The sequence below is a fragment of the Cnephaeus nilssonii genome (genome assembly GCF_951640355.1).
Source record: "Cnephaeus nilssonii genome assembly, chromosome: 9".
In the NCBI taxonomy this organism is placed as follows: Eukaryota; Metazoa; Chordata; class Mammalia; order Chiroptera; family Vespertilionidae; genus Cnephaeus; species Cnephaeus nilssonii.
In genome coordinates this window covers 38,211,632-38,232,504 of record NC_137080.1, presented here as the reverse complement: position 1 = coordinate 38,232,504, position 20,873 = coordinate 38,211,632, and the positions used below count along the sequence as shown (strand labels likewise).

The following is a 20,873-nucleotide window of genomic DNA, read 5'->3' as shown; positions in this document are numbered from 1 at the left end:
ATATAAGTACTTTTCTATATGTTTTTCACATAATAAACAACAAATCAGAAGTGAAAATGCACTTAGAGTATTTACTGAAAAATCTACCTTCTATCCCTATGGCTAGCCATCTAGTTCCCCTGTTACGTTTCTTGTGTATTTTTGTATCCTTCCAGAAAAAGTCTAGCATGTAAAACATCTGTGCGTGTACATATTAACAGAAATGGTATCATAGGATACACTTTTGTACCATATTTCCCTTAATAATATATTGAAGATAGACTCACATTTGTATAGCACCCAAATACTCCATTACATGATGTGCCATAATTTAACTTGTCCTCTACTGATGAATATATATATGGTGATCTCAACCTTTCGACTGTTACAATGCTGCAAAAATAACCTTGAATATTACATCATTCCAAATGTGGGATTAAATTTGTAGAATAAAATGTTATAAATAGAATCACTGGGCCAAAGGATATATGCATTTATGAAATATTGCAAAACTTCCTTCTGTACATGTTTTACCTATTTACACCCTGTTCAGCAAAGGATGGGAGTGCCTGTTTGCCCATAGCTTCACCAACACCAAGTGTTAGCAAATGTTTTAATCTTTAATATTCTAAATCACATCCTTATTCTAATCTTTTTTATAAGTACAATTAAGCACCTTTTCTTTTTTAATCCTCACCTAAGGACATGCTCAAAGAGAGGAAAGGAGAGATACACATTGATGTGAGAAAGAAACATCAATCAGTTGCCCTCTGCAGGCTCCCCGACTGGGGATGGAACCCAAGACCCAGGTATGTGCCATGACCGGGAATGGAACAGCAACCCTTTGTGCACAGAATGGCTCTCAACTAATTGAGCCACTCTGGCCAGGTTTGAGCATCTTTTCAATATGTTTACAAGCCATTCCTATCTTCTTTTTTGTGTGACCTATGTTAAAAAAACAAAATTCAACTAAGTAAATTTAAAGATCAAAGTGGCTTTATTCAATGATTCATGAATTAGCAGCATTCCATCTAGCAAACGGAAAGGAGCTCTGAGGAGCTGTACAAAATGGAAGGCTTCCGCCCTGGCCTGGTAGCTCAGTTGGTTAGAGCATTATCCAGATACATCAAAGTTGTGTCCCCCGTCAGGACACATACAAAGGGCACGTGCAAGAATCAACCAATGAATGCATAAATAAGTGGAACAACAAATTGATCTCTCTCTCTCTCTCTCTAAAAACCAAATAAAATTATTTTAAATTTAAAAATTCAAAATGGCCCTAGCTGATTTGGCTCAGTGGATAGAGCGTTGGCCTGCAGACTGAAGGGTCCCCTATTCAATTCTGTTCAGGGTTGCAGGCTCGATCCCCCATGGGGGTGTACAGGAGGCAACCAATCAATAATTCTCTCTTATCATTGATGTTTCTATCTCCCTCTCTCTTCCTCTCTGAAATTAATAAAAATATATTTTAAAAAAATCAAAATGGAAGGCTTTGGGAGGTAGGGAAGGAAATTTCTAACAAAGAGTAGATTGTTTCAGGCAAGTCCTCAGCTTCCAGAACACTGGCAACCAGACATTTGCATTCTTTCTCTCAAGAACATGGATTACCAACTTTTGGAGTAAAGAACCACTAATGTTATCTAGAGCACTGTTTCTCAAACATTATCGTGCATATTAATCACTTGAGAACCTTGTAAAAATGCAGATTCTAATCCAGAAATTCGAAGTTGAGGACTCAGATTTTGCATTTCCAGGTAATTCCAGTGCTGCTGGTCCCCAGACCACACTGAGTAACAAGGATCCAGAGAATCTCAGGAATGCCAGATATATTGATTAACTGGTGGGAAAGGGGGGATCCATTCCAGAACCAAGGGCATCATGTGGTCTCTTTAGATGAACAGATTTGTCCCCTTAAGACTCTTAGACCCTTCTGGCCATTCATATGACAAATATGTACTGAGCAGCTACAATAAGCCAGGCACTGTGCTAGGTGCTGGGGGAGGAGGGAGCACGGAGAAGAAGGATGGTGGTAAACAAGACATAGTGTTTGCTTCCAGGATCTTCTAGTCTGGTCATACAGACATGTCAGTAGAGGGTGATGAGAGTCACATAGCCCAGTCTCGGGGGCAGAAGGGGAAAATTCCAGAAGGAAACGACAAAACTGAGACATGAAGTTGGTATTTGACAGGCAAAGTGCCTATGATTTGGGTGTGCCTGTGTGTGGGAGGTGCATTTTGGAGCTAGAGATAAATACTTGCAGAGGCCCAGAAGAAAGAAGGAGCTACACTTGGCTTAGTGCTACTAGAATAAAAGGAAACTATGTCAAGAACTAAGGCCAAAGGGACAAGGCATGAAGGGCATTATGGTCCATATTTTTGATTCTGGACATTATCTAAAAACATTCTAAAGAAAACCATGGAATGGAAGTGATTTGATTTTTAGTTTAGAAAAACCACTCTGGCAGAACTAAGATAATAGCAGTGGGAATTCAGAGAAATTAATGCACTTGAGAAATAGTTGCCCCTATTTCTCTGGTTTGACCCAAAGAAGGCACTGCACTAAGCAACTGAGGACTGCTCTGACTGGAAGTCTGCGAGATGCCAGGTCAGAGGAAGATGTCAGCATGCAAAGAACACTATGACTTCTATTGGGAGATGAGGGGCCTGACAGGTCTCTGTGGATTGGTGTTAATGTTCTAGTGCAAGACCTTAGCCACAGAGATATACATGTCCAGGCATACCAGGTTTGATTCTAGTTGTATTTGCAAAGGAAGTAAGCTCTTCTATTCATTTGGTAACACATCCTCTTAGAAGGTGTATTAGTCCAGAACCTGTGGGTTGGGTTTGGTAGAGAGATTGACAGGCCTGCTAGACCAACACTTGATCCACTAAGCTTTTAATGCTTCCAATCTATACTTACTTCAACCTTGAATAGAGGCATACCACTACGTTTGCCACCCATCACACCACATACTCATCCAGGCACCCATATGCTAGTTCTGTTTGTTGTCCTATTGACTAAATCAAATTCACACATCTAAAATTAGTCTCATCCCATTTACCCTCAAGCAATTCCCCTTATTTACATCCTTTTTGGTATAAACATTATCATTACTTTACAAACCACTTGGGCTTATTATTCACCTACATTGAGTCCTATATTTTACCTTCTTTCTCATCTGCCCTTTATCTTGGTTTTAGGTAATGTTAGACTACAGAGATCTTCATAATGGCTATTTTCTCTGATCAGACTTCTCTCTTTTAAAAAAAAAAAATATATACATATATATTTTATTGATTTTTTACAGAGAGGAAGGGAGAGGGATAGAGAGTTAGAAACATCGATGAGAGAGAAACATCGATCAGCTGCCTCCTGCACACTCCCCATGGGGGATGTGCCCGCAACCAAGGTACATGCCCTTGACCGGAATCGAACCTGGGACCCTTGAGTCCGCAGGCCGACGCTCTATCCACTGAGCCAAACCGGTTAGGGCCACACTTCTCTCTTATGCACAATACTAGCATGTCTTACATATTGCCATTCAGTTATGTCTTATATTTACATTAAATATCTCTTGGCTAGAATCTTATATTTTATACAAGTACTTCTGAGTTGAAGATAATACTATGAGCAAAATCAGGGCTTGGTAGAGGAGATGGGCAGAATCCTTAGTATCTACTTAACCCTAGAAAAGTTACTTTACCTGCCAGTGCCTTCATTTCTTTATGTGTACAGTGGGGACAATACTACTTCATAGCATGGTTATAAGTATTGAAAGAGTTCATGTTTTTATAGCATTTAGAACAATGACAGACATAATGGTAAGCCCTGAAATACAAAGAATCTACATAGGAGTTAATAGGGACATAATATTATCTAGAAAGAAAGAGAAAAAACCATGGTTGGAAAATCACAAAATGAGGCCTTGAATGCTGCGATAAGGAATGCCTGGTGGTGCTGAGCTAGGTTTGTGAGTAGAAGACATCGAATGAATGTTGTATCTACATGAATGTAATCGTGGGAAGCCTGACGATCCTCTTGACCAGAAACCTGAGCTTAAATCTATTATTCAAAGCCTTGATTTATTCACTATTGCTTCAGATTCAAAACATTCGTTTTCACGGGCATTTCAGTCTAACGCAATGTCAGTTAATTAGGTCTCAAGTAAAACAGCTGCCACCGGAGGGTTTACATTACCATAACTTGCATTTGAAAAAGTCAAAATTTTCAAGATATGGTTAGTTCCAAAGTACATTTTTTGGTAAACCAGATTGAATACTGCATTGTGTATAACAAGGTTAAATAAAGGTTCTAATAAGACAAACAGCGACAATTTAAATAAATCAGATGTTTTTGTCGAAGATTACTCTGTGATTTTCTCCAATTATTCATGACATTTCACCCACTCATATTGTGATCTGCTTTAATAGTGGAAGGAAAAAAAAAAAACCCTTGTCTCCTTGTTTATTCTTTGTTCTCAAGGAGATAAGCTGTTTATAAAGATGTTATTTGTTATTTAAATCACTTTTACTGAAGTTGTTTATTTCCTCGGTTCAGTTTCTAAAAATATTGCAACAATTGTAATGCTTCTTAGAGATGTCTATTCAATCCAGAGTGATTTGTACTGAAATTCTTTGCTAAATGGGCACAGGTGCTGATGTGTATAACATGCTAGAGTGAGTTAAAACTAATAAATGATTTTTTTTTTAGAATATATTTTTATTGATTTCGGAGGGAAAGGGAGAGGGGGAGAGAGAGAGATAGAAACATCAATGATGAGAGAGAATCATTGATCAGCTGCCTCCTGCATGCCCCACACTGGGGATCAAGCCTGAGCCTGCAACCCAGGCATATGCCCTGATCCGGAATTGAACGGTGACCTCCTGGTTCATAGGCTGACGCTCAACCACTGAGCAATGCTGGCAGGGCCTAATAAATGTTTTTAAGAGAAGATAACAGGGATATACTTGTCAACTTTTGAAATCTGTGATTAAAAATATTTTTGACCTTACGTCTAATATTTGTAAAGGTCTACCTTTATACCTGCCAATTAATAAGAATTTAATAGTAGTAGTAATAATAATGATAGTAATAAATTAGATAACACCAAAACTATAAGGAGAAAAATTGCATAATTTGCATCCAGAAATTTATTTCTTAGAAAATGCCCTTTAATCACTTTGCAGACTTTCAAGATCATAATTATTACATAAAGCTAATTACATTAAAAGATAATTTACCTCATAGTAAAGTATCAAATTAAAGATGAAAAACAGTACTTGTAAACAGAATTATACTTTTAAGAACATCATTGAACAGCAAAACAAGAAATTAAATCTACAGCTTCTCTCTTTGCTATGCATCAAATTACCTACATAATAAATTTTGGTAATTTGATACTATAAAGCTACATAGTAGTATAGCATACAGCTCTATATTACATGTCTTGCATATCAATCTATAAATCTAAACCATACTTATCCTAGGTAATCAACAAAATCATTGTGTGAAATAAAGCCAAGAGGATTTGATATTGTAAGGAACAATTGATTATTTCCAAGAACTAAAGCTTCAAAATCCAGCTGAGTTGATTTGAACTAAAGAAATGAAGCCTGGTACCATAGATTATAGCATGTATTCCTGCTGAGTAAGCCCTGGATACTGCAAACTCAGATCTGTGGGTGACCATCTCTCCCTTTGAAGTTGATGAGAATTTCTTGGCCTAAGTGAGATACATGCTGGGAAAATTGGGCCCTTACAATTGGTGTGTATAGACATTAGTGGTCTCAACACTGTTATCATCTGGTCCCTTAGTTTTATCCAGTCTTGGTTTTTGCAGAAGACATTCAACTTTGTAATAAATCCTTCTTGAATTAGATATGCCCCATGACTAAAAGGTATTCAGTTTTTATCATCTAGAGATTCTAGATTGAGAACTGCTCTGTTACTAGTAAACTTGGGTAAATAAAACTCATCTTGATTTAAAACTTATTCAAGTAATTTCCCAAGGTGCCCATTAGAAAACAAACACAACACAACACCCAGCTTATTCCTTTGAGGTCTAGGCCAAATCATGGCTAATTCTGAGAATAGGCACCTGGTACAAGTACTAATACTTGTCAACAAATGAGTTCATATAGTTTTATCATTCCATCTTTGAGTTTTGAAGATTGGCTGCATTTTAGGCCAACTTTAGTTCCTCAGAAAAAGCAGTCTGTAGAACTGAAAAATATTCAGTCTATTTGATTGCCTATATGCACTGCATCTAACCAACAAAACTAGGTTGCTTATGACCATCACTCAGTGATAATTAAAATTCTATGTGGCTCGGTTTACTTTTTGTCTAGATATACAACTGATTTAAGGGCCATTTAAAGAACTATCTCATTGAATAAACAAGCTTTCGGTCCCTATTACTGTTCAGTTAATTTTAAGAAGGGGTAGTAGCTTAGCTACCTTGGGGAAGTTACTTTATTGCTCAGAATCATTGAGTCTTAATATGCAAACTGCTGGGTTAAAATCAGATCTTTAAGGTCCCTTGAGGATCTACAAGTAATTTTTTTGGTTCCAGTTCAAGATGGTGATGTAGGAAGATCCTGAACTCACCTCCTCTCATGTTCTACATATAGAACAATTTGCTCTAAAAATGATTTTTCTTACTAAGTCTGGATATCCATCTACATGAAGTTTACTTTTCTTTTATAAAATGAATACTAAAAACATGTGCAACATTAAACCTGGAAAACCCGTGGAGTTGCCCTGAAAATATTAAAATTCAATTACTAGGTTTTATAATTATTTACATTAAAGTGATTATTTTTCTAATTTAAAAAAAGTATGAGAAAACAGGAAATAAATGAGAGAGGAAATGGGATCATTTTTCCAGTTTTCTCAAAATAATATACATGAAGGTTCATGAACACAAATGAGATACTTGATAATGAGATAGTAAGGATGATAGGAGCCAGATCTTGATTTTCTAAAGGTCTATAATAAAGAAATTCTGTAGACAGTGGGCAGGCATTGCAAGTTTAGATCACATTTTTAGGTCACATTTTTTAAAACAACTCTGACAGCAGGATGGAGCCAGGAGAAAGAGACAGAGCCAGTTAGGAGATGACTGCATTAGCCTAGTAAAGACAGGAGGAGGAAGATCCAATGAGAGTAGATGATTTAAAGCCATATTAAGAAGATAAATTTAATCATATCTGGTGCAGGGTTGGATCTGAGTGAGGAGGGAAAGTAATTAATTGAAGATGGCTCCAAGATTACAAATTTGCATGTGGAGTTGGGACAGTTAGAATTAGTTGGGGTTGCTGCTATTTTTAAAAGAAAGATGGCAGAAAGGTCATGTGGAGAAATTATATGAGAAAAGTCTCTCCTCCCCCTTCAACATTTGGGCAAGTGATATTTATGGAGGAAATATGTAGGTAAATACATACGCATTATCATTGGGTTGAACATTTTTAAAAAAAGCATATCCTGCCCTAGCTGGTTTGGCTCAGTGGATAGAGCGTTGGCCTGAGGACTGAAGGGTCCTGGGTTTGATTCCGGTCAAGGGCGCATGCCCAGAACGTGGGCTCGATACCCAGTAGGTATTCTCTCTCATCGTTGATGTTTCTATCTCTCCCTCTGAAATCAATAAAAATATATCTTTTAAAAAATTAAAAAGCATATGCTCATAAAGGATATTCAAAGCTGGAAAACAAAACGAACTAGTTATTTTTAATCTGTTGTAGAAAATAAGTAGAAACTAAATAAAGATTTAAGCATTGAACGTGACTTCAAATATTGTCTTTAGCCAGTCTCTAGTTACAAGTTAGACAATGTTTCAGTAAAGGAAAAAATGGTAACTTTCGTTGGAAGGTTGGCAAATACATAATTCTTACTTAAGGAGGACTCCCATCAATGTTTCTCCCTTTCTCTTTCTAAGCATGTCTTCTGGTAAGGATTAAAAACAAAAAAGCTTCTAGTAGGCCTTCCAGATTTCCCAAAGTGCTTTTTCATTGATTTCACAGCACTTGGTAGAATCTTTTGTCTTTTTCTTCACCCCTCCTACTGGACTGCCAGCCTCTTCTGGACAGCAATTTGCATTCCCAATACACTTATCATTGTTTCTCAAAACATTTTTGTTAAATAAAATTAGGGCAGATCACTCAGAAATTCATCTTTGGATACACTAACCCATGGCCACTCCCTTAACTCACTGTCCATTTCAGGCCCTTGGCTTTCCCATGTCACTTGTGAATTCTTTCAAAACATTTTTTCAAAATATGTCATTTTGAAAAAGATTTATGCTATTCTAATACAGAAAATAAAAATGGTAAGAAAACGCTTCAGGTATCCTGCCAAAGATGAACTGGGCGCTAAAGGAAAAAAAAAAAAATTGGGGCTACCACTGAGTCACCTACGTTTTATTTAGGTTTCGGAATCTGGCTAGAGTACGCTAATTGAAAAAGGTTCAGGGGTGGTTACACATCGTACTCCAGTTCCAACTCCATGAAAACATTTTGGGCTCCTCTGCATCCAGCGCTGGGCTCAGAATTGCCCCGCCCACCGGGCCTAGAGCTGCCCGCCCCGCCCCGCCCCTCCCTGCCCTCCGCCCTCGGCGCCGCCGCACTGCATGCTGGGGGTCGTAGTCCCGGCTGGCAGCGACCTGCGGGACGAAAGGGCACAGGAGGCCAGCCCGCCCCTTTTCTACCGGAGGTCGCGTTCCTGGGCTGCTCCCTTCGTTCTCTCGGGCGGAGCCTTCCGTGAGCACCGTTGGATTTGTCTGTGCCACCGTCTCTCTCCTGGGTCTCAATAAAGTTTTCCTCTTCCTTCTCTTGTACGGAGCTCAAGATGGCGGCCTCCTGGCCGCCCTTGGCTACCCTGCGATTAGTGCAGAGCCGGTTGAGGGGGAGATGTGTTGGCTGCGGAGCCTGGGCAGCCGCTCTGACCCCTCCGGCCACCGCCCCTGGGAGCCCCTTTTGGAAAGGTCAGTGACTGTGCACAGGGCCAGGGAACCCTCCATCCGGGTTTCACGGTTTTCGAGCCCTCGAGAGGAGTTAGTTTCAGCCTCTCGTCCTTGTGTCACTACCGCCCGTCTGTGAGGGAGCCTTGAGCACGGAGGGAGCTGGCCCCGGCCGGCATCTGGAGGGTCAGAGGTCGACCCCGAGTCTGTTCCCTCCCGGCTTGGGAGAGCGAGGGCCTGGTGAGCCCCGGTGTGGAAGGGCCTGGCTAGAAGGGGTGCCGGTGTGGGGCGGAGACTGCGGGGGACCCTCCGTCCTGCGCCCTCCCAAGCGGTCCGGGCTGGTGGCCAGGCACCGGACCTAAAAGCCACGCCTGGGACCCCCGGGGGACCCCTGGTTCTTGGGGTTCTGGGACAGACACACTTCCACCAACATTCGCAGATTGAGGGATAGAGTCTTTTCAAGTCACTAGAGGCTTGGAGTATATTTTGTCACCTGGCTTGCTTCATTCATTTAAATGTTAGGTGTTCCTGACATATTTTTTTCCTAAATATATTTCTTATTTCAGAGAGGGAGAGGGAGAGAAACATCAATGATGAGAATCACTGATCGGCTGCCTCCTGCATGCCCCACACTGGGGATGAGCCTGCAACCCCGGGCCTGTGCCCTGACCGGGAATGAAACCATGACTTCCTGGTTCATAGGTTGACATTCAACCACTGAACCACTCCGGCCGGTCAGAATGCACATATATTTTGATAACCGAACCCACAGGAGTGCTGACTTTATTGTTGTGTTCATGTAGTCCCACTAAACGGGCTGTTCACAGGCAAGGACTAGGTGTCATTGTTTCCTCATCTCTTAGCACAAAGTTTGTTGGGCAGATGTGTTTTTTTTGAATTAATGAATGACGTTATTTTTGTCTTTTCCATCCACATACTTAAGCTTTTCCTCATCTCCAAGCACCCTCTCTTATATATCTTAATTGATCCTCACTGGCTAAAATAGCTAAAACTCTGATCTAGTCTTTGACTATTATGGTCAATAGTGTTGAAATGAATACTAGAACTATGGAAGTCACCTAAGGTTTTTCTGCAACGTTTAGCATAATCCACTTTATAATGGAATATTTTTATAGGGACATTCTGTATATATACAAACATATGTATATAAATATCAGTATTAAGAAAATAGAAGTGTGTCCTGGCTGTTGTGGCGCAGTTGGTTGAGCATCTTCTCATGCACCACAAGGCCACTGACGCCCTATCCAGTGGCTAGAGTGTTAGTTAAGGGCACATACCGGTTGCTGCTTGGGGGAGCATGCGGGAGGCAACCAATCAATGTGTCTCTCTCACATCGATGTTTCTCTCTGTCTCTTCCCCTCCTTTCCACTCTCTCTAAAAATCAATAGTAAAATTTTAATCCTCAGGTGAGGCTTAACAAACACACACTAAAGGCTGCCAGTTAGATTCCTGGTCAGGGCATATGGGTGGGGTTGATCCCCAGTGGGGGGCAGGCAGGAGGCAGTCCATCGATGTTTCTCTCTCACATAGATGTTTCCCTCCCTCCCTCCCTCCTTCTCTCTCTTAAACCAATAAAAACATAATTAAAAAAAAGAAGTGGAACATACTGTACACATTGTTCTGTTCCTTTTATTTTATTTTTTTTACTTAGTATATCTTGGAGATCATTCCATGTCAATAAGTATGGAACTGTTTCATGTTTTAAATGGTTAAAATAGAATTCCATTCTTTGCACGTAACCATAATTTATGGAAAGTAAGATTTAATGAACATTATCATAATGACATATAAGATCGACTGAGGGTCTGTACTGTGTCATGCAATAAGCTGAGTGCTTTCTACATACATTATCTCATCTAATTCTTACTATCCTCAATTTGGAGTTGATGAATCCAAGGTTGCAAAAGTTATAAGGCTAATTAAATGACAGAACTTGTGGTTCAAGTAAAGGCTATATAGTAAAGGCTATACGTGGACTTTCATTTGACCCTAAAGGCTATGCTATTAACCTGTACTCATATTACCTCCTATACTCAAAATTTAACTGAGTGTGGAGATTTTATGAAAATGCAGTTATGAAGATGTTCCCGTCCCCTTTTTAAATCAAAGTAAAATTTAAGTTGAAATGTTATTTAGTATTTATAATCTCATTTACAATTTTCCTATGCATTTTTCAATTATTTTGGTTATTTACTGTTTATGTTTTATTTACATTTTTTTTCATCTTTTCAAGTCTACTGTTGACTACAGTGTAATGTGAGGGGAGCATTGCTTTAAAGTTAAAACAAGGACATAGATAAAGGAAAAGAAAGAGCATGGTTTTTATGCCTCATCTCAGCTTTAATGCCAGCCGTGGCTCCAGGCCATGTTGGAAACTGGAACTGTGAAAACTTTAAGGGTCCTAAAATGCCCTTCATCCAAATCACCTCCTTGATTGCCTAACTTTAAACTTTGTAGGAAATATAGCATTATGAATTCCATTTTGGGATATGTGTATTTCCATTACTAAGATTATTAAAAATTTGAAAGTGAAATTCTTAATTATGTAATTTAAATATATATGCTTAATTTTGATTTCACTATCTGTTTTCTTTTAGGTCTAAATGTATCTCCATTTAATGTAACAGTTATTCATCATCCAGGTAGTTAAGGAGAAGCATTTATTAGGAATTAGATAGCCATAGTGTGGGTGTTAAATGCTGAAAAATTGCTAATTCAATTGAAGCCTGGTATTAAGTGTGTGTATGAGAAAGTGAATGAAATTTAGTTCCAGCCCTTGAATAGCTCACAGTCTTGGAAGGGAGATGAAATTACAATAGTTAACATTTATTGAGCCCTTTCTTTGTTCCAGGCAGTCTGCTAGCAGTTTCTTTCTCTCATAATTTAATCTTCATAAAAACTAGATATATAAAATTATCTCTGTTTCATAAATGAATAATCAGGTATGGCTACCCAACTGGGATTTGAAGCCAGGCATTCTTGCTTCAGAATCACGAACTTAACCACTAAGTTCTATTAGCTCCTCCTCATAACAGTGAATATTAATAACAGCATGAGCTAGGCCCACCTGAAGTGCTGGACTACAGAGGAGAAAGCAGCTCTGCTTGGAGCTGGGAGGGCTTTTTAAGCAAAAGCTCAGTGGGATGCTGTTGGAAGTTTCTTAAGAAATGAGGTGATGAGATCTGTTTTAGCATGATTATTCTTGTGGCAGCCTAAAAAGCAGATCAGGATGCTGGCTGGGGAATACTGGAAGCTGGGTGGTGATTTGGAAGGAAGTTGTAGTAGTACAGGGGAGAGCCTTATAGGGCCTGAATTACTGCTGTGGTGAAGATGGAGATCAGGGCAGCAAGGGAGGGAATTCGGAGACACTGCTTTGGTAGAACTGACAGACTTTGGGGGAGACAAGGAAAGACAGGAGTTAAGATCAATTTAGGTTTCCTAGTTTCGGTAATTTAATGGCATTGCCATCTATCTGTTAAGGGAAACAAAACAAAAAAGGAAGGCCAGAGGCATTTTAGGGGAAGATCCCATTTTGAATTTGTTAAATTTGAGGTGTTTATGATGATTGCAGGTAAATAAGTCTAATGAGTTCTAGGAAATGTGGATAGCTTAGATTTAAAGGAAATTTGAGATGTTGAGGGCCATGAGAATGGAAGAACTAGTCTGGGAATATTTGTAGAGTGAAAGGAGAAAAGGCTGAGGAGGAGTCCTTGTGAAAACCGACATGAGCAGAAGAATGTGACCTTGTCGAAGAGCAATTAGGTCATAGGAAAACTGGGAAAGAAGCCAAGGAGGAAAAGGTTTCTAGGTTTTCTGAAACTGAAAATTAGCATATCTGAAATTGTATTTTATTTAAGCTAGTCTTAGAATTTAAGTTTACTTCATAGAGGCAAGATAATATGAGAGTCACATCTTGTGGTTTGTTATTATTATAGTGTCCTGTATCTCAATGTTATATTTTTAGATGTCTTTATTAAATGATGATTCATATTTACCTTTAGCTCCACAATCTCTTCTAGAGTACATGTACATAGGTGATCTCGATTAAGTATTAATATGAGTAGAACTAACCCCATCTCAGCAATATGGGTTGGTATAATTTATTCATAGTATAGATTAAGTGGTTTAGAAAATGGCTTTGGATGTTTATTACCCAATAAGATGAAGACCCTTATGTGAAACTTCATTAACATTTATTAGTATACTAGAGGCCTGTGCACTGGAGGGGGGTTCCTTAGCCCAGCCTGCCCCCTCTCACAGTCTGGGAGCCCTCGGGATGGCCTACTGACGGCTTAGGCCCGCTCCCTGCAGTCTGGCCTCCCTCTGTGGGAAGCGACCGGGCTGATCAGGGGAAGGCGCTGTCCCCATCACCCCGCTGCTGCTGCCACTGCCGGCCACCGCAGCTGCCAAGGTGTTTTCATCAACACGGACTCCAGTCCCTTCACCACGAAAAAATGACAACTTTCTTTAGGCATTTTCAAGATGTCTCTTTCATAGGATATAACCTTTCCTTCCTTCTTCCTTTCTTCCTGCCTTCCTTCCTTCCTTCCTTCCTTCCTTCCTTCCTTCCTTCCTTCCTTCCTTCCTTCCTTCCTTCCTTCTTTCTTTGTTTCTTTCTTTCATTTTATCCTCACCTGAGGATACTTTTCCATTGATTTTTAGAGAGCATGGAAGAGAAAGGGAAAGACAGAGAGAAACATCAGTGTGAGAGGGACACTTCGATTGGTTGCCTCCTGCATGAGCTCTGACCTGGGCCCCGGCCAGGGAGGAGCCTGCAACCTAGGTACATGCCCTTGACCAGAATCGAACCCGGACCCTGCGGTCCTCAGGCCGAGGCTCTGTCCACTGAGCCAAACTGGCTGGGGCAGACTATGACATTCCTTACCCCTCCAGCAGTGGACCTCCGTTTTTTCCTCTAGGAGTCAGGTGGAAAAACCCTAGATCACCTTCTTGGATTCTTATTACCCAAGTTACCAAGAACACTGCGAGTGGCGTACCGGGAGTTTAGCCAATGAGCGGCCAGAAAAGGTGTTTCCTGTGCTGCTCACGCACAGAGGCAGGACTGCCAGCGCCCAGTGGCTGGCAGGCCCTTTTCTGTCAGGGCCTGCGCCATCCATGGCTTGCCTCACCGAGCACGCAGTCCTCCCCCTCCCCCCCGCCCACCTGCACGGTGCAGCCTCCTCTTTATATATTATAGATTATATATATATATATATATATATATATATATATATATATATATAGATTAGAAAAGAATCTTCATGCCTAACTTCATGAGACTCACTTCGTGATAACAGTTTCCTTCAATTAATTTTTTTTTTTATTTTTTATTGATTTTTTACAGAGAGGAAGAGAGAGGGATAGAGAGTTAGAAACATCGATGAGAGAGAAACATCCATCAGCTGCCTCCTGCACACCCCCTACTGGGGATGTGCCCACAACCAAGGTACATGCCCTTGACCGGAATCGAACCCGGGACCCTTCAGTCCGCAGGCCGACGCTCTATCCACTGAGCCAAACCGGCTTCGGCCAATTAATTTTTTTTATTTGTTTTTTTTTTTTTTTTTTTAATATATCTTATTGACTTTGTACAGAGAGGAAAGCAGAGGGACAGAGAGCTGGAAACATATCGACCAGCTGCCTCCTCCCGCAAACACCCCCTGCCGGGGATGTGCCCGCAACCAATGGACGTGCCCTTGACCGGAATCGAACCCGGGACCCTTCAGTCCGCAGTCCGACGCTCTATCCACTGAGCCAAACCGGTTTCGGCTTCAATTAATTTTTTTTAAAGCATAGCACAACTTATATAAGCATAGCTAGTGCCCTAGATGTAGTTCTGGGGTGGAGGGTGAGGCAGATGAAATAGGGTGTGTCTAAGAGTAGAAGTGATAGAAAGGAACTTTAAAAGTCCAGAAATGGATTATTGATATACTATTATCACTGCTTCATACCTCAAGAGCTTCATTCTCTTTAAGTAAATGATGAATATAAATGGAGTATGACTATTTTGGATTTGTCTTTTCACAAAAAGTCCCACAGAAATAATGGATGTCAAGGGTCTAGAAACTGGTAGTTCAGCCTTTGCTCCCAGTGAAGTAAGATGCTCTATAAATTCTCCGACGAAAGGTCATCTAGCCTCAGTTTGAACATATCTAACATTTTTTTTTCCTAGGTCACTCATATTTTCTTTGACCTGTGACTAAGATTTGTTCCAGTTTCTCTCTCCAGAGCCTTTTGAATGTGTCTGTTCCTGCTGTGTTTTGTCTTTCTTGCCTAATGTCCTCTAAGGAGGTCCCTTTTCTACGCCTGCCCTACTGGAGGTACCTGATACTTTAATCCCCAGGATCTTTTTTCTATAACCTCTTTCATGGTCCTGATTGTCCCTTCTTATTTCTTCTCTCCATCCACCTTATCCCAGAAGTTACTTTTTCAATACGTTATCTATCCATATTTTTGGCTAGGTGCAGTAGTTCTCAACAATTTTTAGTTCCTTAATAGTTTCATGATGCAATTTATATGTTAAATGTAATTCCTGTAAGATTCCATTTTAAAATTCTCATTTATATATGTGTGAAGGCATAAAATTTAAAATAAATGAACATAACATAGATGTTACTTTTCTTTATCTTTTGAAGGAAAATAGACCCTGTAGATCTTATTATTAAATATTGTTGGGTGAATGTTAAGGAGTTACTCAGTATGCCTGTAATTATTTCAGAATAGCTTTATTCTGATATGTAGGGCAGTGTTTTACTGATTTGTTATCATGAAATTTAAAGTACAATTTTTTTCCTTTTGTAAAATTATACAGATTGTCACTTTTAAGATTAACTAGCTCCTAAAGGAAAAAAAAAATAACCAGCAAGCATTTAGTTTTAATTTTGATAATTTTTCTTTGTAACACAAAAGCAGCCTTTTAATAGCTCCTAAATCAGCCTTTTATTAATAAGGCACATCATCTCATGATGCATTCCTTGATGCTGGCTTATGTTGTTTTTCTAAAGAAAGAGTTTATGGTCCTGGCTGGTGTGGCTAAGTGGTTGAGCATTGACCTATGAACCAGGAGGTCCCGGTTTGATTCCCGGTGGGGGTTGCAGGCTCCATCCCCAGGGGGGATGTGCAGGAGGCAGCCAATTAATGATTCTCATCATTGATGTTTCTATCTCTTTCTCCCTCTCTGAAATCAAGACAAAAATATATACATTAAAAAAAGGAGTTTTATGAAGATTTTATTTTCTTCTATTCTGCACTTTGTTTTTTCATCACTGAATCAAACATAGGTCTTTTTTTTATTTTTATTGATTTCAGAGAGAAAGGGAGAGGGCGAGAGAGATAGAAACACCAATGATGAGAGAGAATCATTGATTGACTGCCTCCTGCATGCCTCCCACTGGGGATTGAGCCTGCAACCCAGGCATGTGCCCTTGACTGGAATCGAACCCAGGATCCTCTAGTCTGCAGGTTGACGCTCTATCCACTGAGCCAGACCAGCCAGGGCCAAACATAAAGGTCTTTAATGTCACTGATAAGTCTGACTTTTTGTGTCATTGTTGACCATTGCAGTTTTCAAAAAAGCAGCTGAATCTTTATTTTTGGTATGATTAGATATAAGAGAGCATACATAGGATGCTTATGACCTTAGCATGGGCTTCTGTTATTGTAGGGGAACATTTCTGGTCAGTGGCCACTGTTTATAGTTTGTTAAAATCTACACATGTACAAGTAACTCATGAGGAATTGTGAACACAGTATTTGAAAGGATGTTTAATAAATATGCATTAAAATCTAATTATAGTAATGAAGTTTACAGCTGAAATTTTAATCCAGCCCTTTAGAAATATTAAATGTGCTTTTCCTGATTGTGCATTTTTCTCACAGCAGTTGGGTAAACATTTTAAACTGGAAATCTCGGTTTCTTATATAGTTTTGATTTCATTTAACTGAGCATGTTTCTTTTTGGCAACAATCTTATTTCTTTTTGTGAAGAAGTGAAGCTCCTTTTATTCCATAACTGTTACTTTGAAGAATTTGTATCGGTTTTATTTTAGGACTGGTGAACATATGGGATACCAGATGAATAATAAAATGTGACCTGAAAAGACTAGATTGTGATATTGGTTTCATTCTACAGTACTGGATCAATAATTTAATTTGGTATTTCCATTTTCTCATCTGTAGAATGGGATTAGTTATCCTAACTACCTTTCTTACTTGTCCTTTATGAGGCTCAAATAGATTATTATATGAGAAAGTCCTTTGAAAACTTTTAAGAAATGTTATATAAATGTAGGGCTATTAAAATGGTAGAGGGTGGATTCCAGTTGGTAAGTAGAAATGGAATGGACTCAACTCTATAGAATTACTAAAACCATTTTAACTGGGTGATGCCACACCTATATTAACAATGGCAAAGGGCTCAGTTTGATTTCAGTGCTTTGAATTCTAGAAAATGCAGTTTTGATTTTTTGAAGACTGTGCAAAGGGCCTCTGTAGAAAATCAGGGATGGTTTTTGTTCTCCTGGATGTAACTACCTTTTCTTTGGCTATTCCAAACATCTAGAGGTTTTTAGAAAATACGAATTGCTGCTTTCTTCATTGACATTTCAAAGAAAGCTGTTGAAATTTGATTTATATTATGCAGGTAAGTCACTAAAGTAAAATATATTTAGTAAGATTATTTATGGATACTGTTTTCAGAGGCACTCAAATAGTTGAGAAGATAATATATAGAAAGTGCTTTCAATAATAAAGATAAATTAAAATAAAATAAAGATGCCAGATAAAAATAAAAATATAGAAAGTACTAGTATGCTGGATACATAGTAGGCATTCATTAGTTTTCTTTCTCTTTACCTTTCTTTCAGAATTTTGTCACTCATGCATTTTCAAATGATCCAAGTATTGTAAAGAAAACTTTAAGTCGTGAAAATGAACATAAAACACATAGCTTTTCTGGTTTACATAAATACCTTGTATAGTCTGTTGATTTCATGTAACCTTCTTATTTATTCTATTGGACTAAACACACATAATGCTTTGAAATATTATATTGAATATTTCTGGGTATACAACTGCTTAGGAATAAATAATGCAAAAAGATAGTTTTCTTTACCTTGGGAACTTTTTAAATTTGTATGATCATGTGTCATCTTGGCATATCTTTAATTCTTTTCTTTAATCATAGGCTTTTTTATTTATTGGTTTTAGAGAGAGAGGAAGGGAGAGCGATTTATTGTTTCACTTATTTATGCATTCATCAGTTGATTCTTATATGTGTCTGGACCTGGGATCAAACCTGAAACCTTGGTGTATTGGGATGATGCTCTAACCAACTGAGCTACTCGTCTAGGGCTAATAATAGGATATTTTTGAGCTAAGAAATCATTACAGAATGTTTTTGAGTTGAATCCTACTTACTGACAAGTTGTAAAGTTTCTGCACTTTAAGTCACATCTTTACTGATTTTGAGTATGAAGTTGGAGATGGGTTCTCAAAAAGCGTTAACCGCCAAAAAAAAAAAAAAAAAAAGAAGAAGAAGAAGAAGTTTTAACCTCCAGTATTAAAAAACCTCAAGGATGAATCAAACCTTTAAAATAACATTTCTTAAAGAGAAGTGCTTTCTGTTAAAACAGTCTGTTCCACCATTTTGCTTAATGTGTAGAATTAGAAATCCATTCCAATTAAAGCACCTGAGAACACGAAGGTCACAGATCCCCTTGTGTTATCACCACTCTGGCTCTATGGAAACAGTGTCAGTACAATTAACCTTTTTGACATACATGTTATGGTTCTCCAGAGAAACAGAACCAATATATTTAGAAAGAGATTGGTTACAGGAATTGGCTCCCACAATTATGGAGGCTGACAAGTCCCAAAATCTGCAGTCAGAGAACTGGAGACTTAGAGACCCAGGAGAGTCGGTGGTGAACCAGGGGAGCTGATAGGGTAGTTCTAGTCCAAAGAACTACAGACCCAGGGGGAACAGATGTTTCGGTTGAATCCAAAGGCAGGAGAAAAGTGACGTCCCAGCTTAAAGGCAGTCAGGAGGAGTTCCCTCTTACTCACAGGAGGGTCAGCCATTTGTTCTATTCAGGACTTCAACTGATTGGAGAAACACCCACATTAGAGAGTAATCTGCTTTATGCAGTCTACTGATTCAAATGTTAATCTCATCCAGGGACACCCTCACAGACACACCCAGAATATTTGACCAAATGTCTGGGCTCCCTATGGCCCCGTCAAGTTGAAACAAAAAATTGACCATCACAACTTGTATCAAGATTATGATTGTCCTCCATGTGGTAACAACATTTCCCCTCATTCTATCTTTTTGCATTATTCATTCCTAAGCAGTTGTATACCCAGAAATATTCTAAGATGCTTGTAGTAGTCCAGGTATCCCTGTTTGACATGTAAAAGTACAAATGCAGGAAGGAATGAGTTCCTGTCCTGCTCTCCTTCTGAAGAGCACGTGGGGAAACTTTGGCAGAAGCTGACTTTCCCTCAGGCATCATTGCTAGGATGGCGATCCTGTGCCAGTCACCATGGAGAACGACATTACTGTGATTGAGAGTCAAATGGTGGAGTCAGGAGATGGATCTAGAGGGTATATGCGACTCCAGAGCCCACCTTCCTTCCACTGTAACATTCTCCCTTCCTGCTGTACCTGTGGGTGCAAATGCTGGCTCTGCTCCTACCTGGCTATGGGCGCAGGGACTGGCTACTTAGCGCCTCTGTTTCTTAGTTTCTTAAGCTTTCAAGTAGGGATAATGGTAGTACCGACTTCATAGGGTGGTTGTGAAGATCAAGTGAGTTAATGTATGTAAAGTGCTTAGATAAGTACCTGGCACTTAGTAGTTAGTAAAGATTAGCAATTGTTGCTGCTGCTATTAGCCTCATGATCTTGGTCCATTTGCTTAACCTGCAGTGCTAACTCTGGTCCAAATTACAGACTTCTCTTAACCTGTTATTGTAGTTTCCTAAATAGTTTCTCTGTTCTACTTTAAAAATGTAATGGCTTTATTGAAATATAGTTCACGTACCACACAATTCAACCATTTCTGCTTTTACGTTGCGTTCCTACCATCTTATTTTCTACAGAGTAATCTTTTAAAAAATAAATCAAATAATGTCACATCCCTGATCAGAGCCTTCCACTTATTCTTTTTTTTTTTAAAAAAATATTTTTATTGATTTCAGAGAGGAAGGGAGAGGGAGAGAGAGAGATAGAAACATCAATGATGAGAGAGAATCATTGATCAGCTGCCTCTTGCATGCCCCACACTGGGGATTGAGCTCGCAACTCGGGCAAGTGCCCTGACTGGGAATCGAACTTGACCACCCGGTTCATAGGTCGGTGCTCAACCACTGAGCCATGCCACCCGGGTCACTTGTTCTTAATTCTACTTAAAAAACTCACAGAATTTATTTACCATGGCTTACAAGACCCTACATGATCAGGTCTTGGCTCTCCTTTCCAGCTTCATTTGGTGACAGACTCCACATTGTTCATTTAAATCAGCCACGTAAGCCTTGTTTTTCTTCCTTAGAAATGTGAAGCTTTTTTTTTCATTTTCACTTCGGGGTTTTTGCCAGAGCTCTTGCCTCTGGAATGTTCTCTCTGATCTTCTTCAGAGCTGACTTCTTTTAGCATTCAGGTGTCAACTTAAATGTCACTTTCACAGGCAGTCTTTTCCTCATATTTTAATGTGCATCTGAAATACCTAGGCATTTTGTTAAAAATCCAAATTTTGATTCAGATCCATGGGGTGGGGCCTGAGATTCTGTTTTTCTATTAAGCTCCCTGGAAATGTCCCTAGGGCTGTTGGTCAGAGGCCCTAGGATATCACTTATTTTCTTCAGTGTACTGATCACTGTCTGATCCTTCCTTCTTCATTTAATTTTTTTTTTTTTTTGGTCT

The 20,873-nt window shown here is 39.3% G+C and overlaps 1 protein-coding gene across 4 annotated transcripts in view; it reads left to right on the top strand.

Moving 5' to 3' along the window:
- The window catches only part of AFG1L (AFG1 like ATPase), a 169,015-nt gene that overhangs the window by 2,472 nt on the left and 145,670 nt on the right, over positions 1 to 20,873 (top strand). Inside the window, exon 2 of one of the 4 annotated variants that reach the window (XM_079780358.1) lies at positions 682 to 788. Coding sequence is in view for 3 of the 4 variants with exons in the window: in XM_079780359.1 (XP_079636485.1) it covers positions 8,821 to 8,956 (136 nt within the window). In the remaining variant the exon portion in view is untranslated. Of the gene's footprint in view, positions 1 to 681; positions 789 to 8,593; positions 8,957 to 20,873 lie in introns of those variants that run through there. The other 3 variants (XM_079780359.1, XM_079780357.1, XM_079780356.1) reach the window with 3 other exon arrangements.